This window comes from Pteropus vampyrus, unplaced genomic scaffold, assembly GCF_000151845.1.
Source record: "Pteropus vampyrus isolate Shadow unplaced genomic scaffold, Pvam_2.0 Scaffold509, whole genome shotgun sequence".
Classification (NCBI taxonomy): domain Eukaryota; kingdom Metazoa; phylum Chordata; class Mammalia; order Chiroptera; family Pteropodidae; genus Pteropus; species Pteropus vampyrus.
The window spans coordinates 2,810,918-2,817,421 of record NW_011889290.1 but is presented as its reverse complement, the minus strand read 5'-3'; the positions used below and the strand labels follow the sequence as shown (position 1 = coordinate 2,817,421).

General features: G+C 43.3%; 1 protein-coding gene and 1 long non-coding RNA gene across 3 annotated transcripts in view; one reads left to right on the top strand and one right to left on the bottom strand.

Moving 5' to 3' along the window:
* Positions 1–396: 396 nt before the first annotated feature.
* Positions 397–1,652, bottom strand: LOC111732951. The gene is made up of 2 exons (XR_002777772.1): positions 1,564–1,652; positions 397–601 (listed from the first exon to the last, which is right to left on the bottom strand). It is a non-coding gene; the product is annotated as an uncharacterized LOC111732951 (long non-coding RNA).
* Positions 1,653–4,197: 2,545 nt separating this feature from the next.
* SERPINB1 (serpin family B member 1) overlaps positions 4,198–6,504 on the top strand; it is a 10,795-nt gene continuing 8,488 nt past the window's right edge. The window contains exons 1-2 of one of the 2 annotated variants that reach the window (XM_023524918.1): positions 4,198–4,317; positions 5,502–5,709. In XM_023524918.1, the coding sequence (XP_023380686.1) occupies positions 5,542–5,709 (168 nt within the window). In that variant the 5' untranslated portion in view covers positions 4,198–4,317; positions 5,502–5,541. The remainder of the gene's footprint in view (positions 4,318–5,501; positions 5,710–6,504) is intronic. The other variant, XM_011383248.2, reaches the window with a different exon arrangement.

Sequence of the window (6,504 nt, the reverse complement as noted above, 5' to 3'; positions counted from 1 at the left end):
TTTTTGCTAAGTTTCTATCTTCTAGGTTACAAGGCTTCCTACCACTTCTACATGCTGGAATGACCTCACGTTGTCTGCCTCTGGGGCCCTTAGAATAGGCTTTGAGAAATTTTTATTCCTAATAGGCAGGGACTGCAGCCCTATCTCAGCTTTGAAGAAGTTACAGAAGACAGACCTTCATCCATCAACATCTCCTTAAGATTAAGGGAATAAAATCTCTGAAGGGAAATAATGTAGGGATGAGGCAGAAAAATTGAGGTGTTGATTGGGCCACATTCAGAGACTACGATGCCTCTGAATAGAATTGAAATAAAGTTAAATTACATTTACAAGGGATATGGACTGACAATAATGCCAGTCTCGATGTGGCTAATCTTCATAAACATATCCTTGACATCCAAAACAGTAGAATCTTTATTGTAGATCCCGCAAAATTGGCTGAGAAAATTTTAGATGATTTGAGAGGTTTCAACCCTTTTAATATACTGCCTGGTATCTTTTAAGTATTGTGCTGTTGCTGTTAATTCTTTTTTGTATATTCTCAGTTGGGTGCCAAGTCCTCCAGAGACAGTTTCAAGACATCCAAATGAACAACTATCATCTGCGCATAAATAAAAAAAAAAAATCATAAAAGGGGGAAAGACACATTCGAAAAGACCTGTGGCCATGCTTCAAAAGGACTTGTGGTGTGCCTTTGCAGCCTTGGACTTTGTTAATCTGTCTGACTCATCTAGTGCAGATTTGGACATCAAGCATAGCCATGGGGTTTGAGCCTGCGTTGCTGCCCTCTATGTCTTTCTAATTGGAGAATTACAAACAACTGCTTTGAATGGACTTCTTAATATATCTTGTTAATTGTAATCTAACTAATTGTGTAAGTCCTCACAACAAAGGGTCAGATCTATTGCTTTTGAATCAACCAAGTTTTATAATGTTACCAACAAAATTGGAAGAGCCTTGGTGTGATGATAGCGGTATTCAAACTCTGTTAGAAATGAAGTCTGCCTTGAGTGGAGACAAAAGAATTATAGGATTGGTTATTGCTGGTTTAGTAGTCTTTGTGTCTTTAGTAGCCATAGCAGTTACTGCCGTGGTCGCATTGTCATAAAGCATTCAGAATGCCAATTTTGTAAATGAATTAGCCCATAATATGTCTATAGCTATGAAAAGTCAAGAAGGTATTAACTTAAAATTAGAGGTAAAATTAAATGCTCTAGAATCAGTTGTTGTTCAGATTGGAAATGAGGTTGTGGCCTTGGAGAAGAGGATGAGTTTATGCTGTCATGCTGCCTATAAGGGAATCTGTGTGACTAACGTGATTTATAACCAGTCATGATGGAACTGGCAAAGTGTTAAACTTCTTTTGCAAGGTATTCAGCATCATAACAGTTTAAGTTTAGATTTGCATAATTTGCATCAAGAAATTATAGACATTCAAAATGTTAAGTAATTATAATCAATCCGAAAGATTTAGCTAAAGACTTATTAGGTAGTTTACATGGGTTTAATCCTTTGAATATGCTTAAACATACCTTTGGATTTTAGCTGAAATTATATACTTACTTCTTATATTCTTCTGTGCTTTTTCAGTCGGCTGCTGAATCTTCCAAGGGCAATTAACACAGTCTCAAATTGGTTTGCATGCATTACAGATTCAAATTAAAAGAAAAGGGGGAGATGTGGAGAGCGGGTTGTAAACTGAAAAGGTCCTTGCAACCTGTGAGGGCAACCAAGGGTTACCTTGCCTCAGGGAACTCCTTCTGAGAACAAGAAAGTATAAACATAGCCACAGGCAGGCACACAAGCTGAAGGCCATAAGATATGGCTTGGGAAAAGTAGAAGAAACAGTTGTTATGACTAAGGGAGACTGCTTATGCCAACTAGTATGTTCTTGTATAAAACCAGCTTGCAAAAATAAAACTGCCATTGTCCACCATCAGTGGGCAACGGACCTCCTGATCCCCGCTTTCTGTCTTCTTTCTTTTCTTCATCTCCCACCATTCCTACTCAGGTTTATTTTCCAGGGCCGCGATGGATGTGGCAGGATTTACCACTTGTTGGACGGGGCATATGCTCACACACATTTTTTGTTAGAAATATCCCCAGGAGTGAAGTTGCTCAGTGGGAGATAAGGTAAGCTTGGGCTCAAGTGTAGTAAATATGCCAAACACCATACCTAACCCGGCTGTGCCATAAGGAGTATATGAGTACCTCTGACCTTTGATAGCAGCCATTTACATTTTAAAGCCACAAGTAGAACACTCTGTTATTTAACAGAGTAGTTACTTTGCCTCAATCTTAGATAGTACATGTATTGATTGATGCTTTATGTATAAAGGTCAGTGTTGTCTGAACCTTATATAGTATATGTATTGATTTAGGAAATGACTTCGTTTTACTAACTTCAGATTACTAACTCCAGGTAGCACAAATAGAAAATGTCAAGAGAAAAATAAAAATTCAGAACATTTCTTTCTTTGGTTTATGTCTCAGATTTTAATTTAACTTCTCAGTACAGCCTCTTGTTCTTGATTTTCTCACATTGACCTCTTTGTAGAAGCTAGTGAGTGGTTCTCTAGTTCTGTGAGAAATGGTAGAGGGGTTACCAAATTTGATCAAACCACTTCAATTTAGCTATGAGTGGCTTTGAATAAATATTGGTTTCTTTATTTTAATAAACTAGAAAGCACTCTACAATCTTACTTATTAAACTTACTGCTTTTTTAAATTATGGAGAGTATTTTTACCACTCATTATTGGATCGTTTTTGCCCCTTTTCATTATAACCAAGTTCTCAGAGTGAGCAAAAAAATCTACAGACCCATTCACACTATGTTATCCATACTATTAGGATTTTTCTTTGTTTCTATTTCATGTTGAAATTTGCAAGAAGACAAGGGAGAAGTGTTATGAATGCAGAATTATTTCAGACCCCCAAGCACTATAAATTTTGGTGAAATTACATAGTCAGGCATTAAAAGTCAGAAACAAACAAACAAAAAACCCCTACAGAAATAGTGGGGTAACCATCACCTACCTGTGAACAGAGTATCAGGGCTGAACTCATTTTGGTATCTAAAGATAGTGACATCGAGAATGTTGTTTGGAACTGCAGACTCTGAGAAAAAAAGATACCTACCAAGGACTCCTGGTGGCTAATTGATCTCAAATTTTAAAAACAGAGCTTAGCAGCCATTTCTACATAGGAGCCTCTCACTCGAACTGCCCTTGAGGAGGAAGCCTGCACCGAACAGCCTGCCTGCACTGTGTTCCTGCCATTTAAGCTAGCCCTTATAAAGGAGTTCCTGGAATTGTATTTCAGTCAATAGGACTGAAGTTTTCCCTATCCAATAAGAGCTTGGCAACTATGGCCCCATCAGCCCCTTCACCGACCAATCAGAGTGGCTTCATTCTGACCAATCTGAACAGTGCCTTTTGGACCAATCAAACTGCAAAGAGTTGGAGTCCTCATTTGTATGAGGAGAGATGAATCAGGGACAGGGTTGGGAACTTCTCTCTGCATAAGTCAACTCCCCCACCCCCACCCCCTCAGGGAGCTCACTTTCCCTTTCTGCTCAAGTTTCAAGATTAGATTTTCCTGGCTGGAGCTGAAATATGGAGCTGAAATATATGGAGTTGAAATGGGCCTCAAATGGAAGTCCATTTCAGCTACAGCTGAAGCATGGAGGGTTGCCAGTTCTCCAGAGCTGCCTTGCAGCTTTGCTGCTTCATAATTGAGCTGTGACACCATTGAGCTGTTCCACAGTCATACTATATCACAACTGAGCTGTTTGCACTGAATAAAGTTTCCTTTTCACCAGGCCCCAAAATGTTGGTGTTAAATTGATGGCAATGGCCATCAATTGACAGACCTTATTCTGTTTTATCTGATCCTGGAGGTTCCTTTCTGTCTGTCGCCCCCCTCTCTCCATTTTTTTTTTTTTTTGAACGTATAGATGAGATTCAGCAGGGGCTAGTTTGTCCTCTAATTGGTGACACATTATCTCATCTCATTCATTCACGTCTTAATAAGAAATAGGCCCTCAGGTCCTTGCCAGAGATCTGTGTTTGTCTAGACTCAGAAAGGTGCGGATCCCCAGTACGGCACTGTGTGGAGTCTGCTCTCTTCCCTGCTTCATTGGCAAACCCAGACTTCTCAAAAGTCACCTAGGGGAAAGCCCAAGGCGGTGCACCGCCCCCGCGCCTTCCGCAGCGAGTGCCCGTGGGCCACTCCCCTTCTACAACTATAAAAGTGAGGCTTGCAAGCTGGGTACCTCTTCACAGGTCCCGCGCCCCGCCCAGACAGTTTAGCAGCTGGTAAGGCTGGGGCCCAGGGCTCTTTAGGGAGGTGGGGCGGCCGGGAGCGGGCAGTCCCAGGCTGCAACCCACCAGCCGTGGCCACCCAGCACCGCCCCGGCCCTCCATGGCCGGGAGCCACCGCAGTCCCCGACCTTTCGCCAGGACTGCTAATGCGCCGCCCAGCCGCGCCCGGGATGCCACCGCACCCTTTGTGCGCGCCTCCCTGGGGGCGACCGGGGATCCCCCATACCGCGTCCGAGGCGCAAGGCCAGGAGGTGGGGGCATGGTGGCTGGGAGGCAGAACCGAAGCCTGAGATCGGAATATTTTCCTTTCTTCTCGAACTAACTCCCTTTCCCGAGCTGTTTGCGACAGTTTCCAGGCAACCCCAGGGCGGAATCGCTTCTCCTTTCTGTGGTTTCTGGGAGGGAGTGGAGGACAGTGCGATCCTAGAGATTGTTTTTCAACAATAGTAATTCATTGTCGGACACATGAAGCAGCCAGCACAGCTGTTATTATTCCTTGCCTGTATGTGAGGAAACTAAGACTCTGAGAGGAGCAGTCACAATGGGTAACTGGGCAGCTGGACTGAGGTGGAAGGTCCGCTGCTTAACCTTCGCGGACACCACGCTGGCGTGTCAGAAAGAATATTTGTCGCCTTCTCTCTGTCGGGCTGCCCCTCCTGCCCTTGGGACCTGTGTTGTATTTTCAAACTCTCATAACCTACACCAGCTATGAGACTTGGGACACTTAACCTCTCTTAAACATTTATCAGCTGAATCTCAGAAATGAGGGTAATTATGTCTACTTTATTGGCATTTGCTTTAATGCGTATAGGTAGCTATGATTTTCTAACGGAAACATTCTTATTTCAGGTAAATGTGGGCAATGACTTTATTGCCCAAATGAATCAGAGGAGAATCCAAAGGGTGGGAAATGTGTGTGCTCCCAAATCTAGTAGGAAAGGCCTAGTCCTGGCTATGTCTGCAAGATCAGAGCCCTTTGGGATACCCTGGGTCCTGATCTGGGTCACTGTTGACTCTTTGGCCAGCTATCCCTAGTTCCTACATTTGTGCGCATGAAGAAGTGTTCTTGCCCTTCTAAAAAAATGGGGAACGAAAGTTCCAGGATGTTTCAGGGTGGTTGGCACAAGTTGAAGAAGACATGGAGAAATGCTCGTTGTCTAATTTGCTGGTGTGGTCAGTGGGCAGCTCCTGCCTCTGTTCTGTGTTGTAGCCTTCACCATGGAGCAGTTGAGTACAGCAAATACCCGGTTCGCGGTGGACCTCTTCCGCACCTTGACTGAGAACAATCCTACTGGAAACATCTTCATCTCTCCCTTAAGCATTTCGTCAGCACTGGCCATGATCTTTCTGGGAGCCAGAGGCACTACTGCGGCACAGGTGTCCAAGGTCAGCAGAAACAAAAATAGTCCGGTATCCCTGCAAGTCTGTACTGAAAAGTTGTGCCTTTGAGTTCTTACAGTTTGTTTTAAAAACTGTATTTCTGTGTTCAATTACTATACATTATGAGGCCAGACTTTCAGAAAAGCCCCCCCCAAACAATCCGTTTTTATGAAGGCTTTCATTCACTATCAAGTTTTTACTGAGCGCAGACTATGTGCCAGGTACTGTTTTTATGTTTAGCTGAGAATGTAGCAGTGAAGAAAGCTACAAAAGCTCCTGCAGTGTGTTGCTTCTTTTCTCTTCCTGTGGGCAGATCTTTGACAGTATTTCCTCGGGGATTAGGATTTTACAGTTTCTACTTTGCATGTGACCTACTATTAATAAATAATGCTTGCTATATAATGTTACTTTTGAGCATAATGACACATAAGAAATGCACCAACCACAGTGGAGAAGTTGGTGGTGGTGCATTTTTGAGGGAACAGGCAATCGTGTGATTCTGTATTCCTAAAGCCTAGCCTGTGCCTAGCACCAAGTTTCTGTGTGAGAAGGAGGCCCCTGCGGGGACCAGACCAAGCCCTGGGTGTTATGGAGGTCACTCTTACAGCAGGAGAAGAAACAGTAATGCCCTGCCTTCCTCCTGTCCTTAGATGGTGTGGAGGGCATTTCTGTGCTACATGTTCTTTGATTCTGAGAGGGGAACTCTGATTTTCCTTGAAACCTAGGGGAAAGGAGTGCTAAGAGTGGAGATCTAACATACCAGTCACAAATTACATGGCACCTGTAACTAGAGAAGGTGCA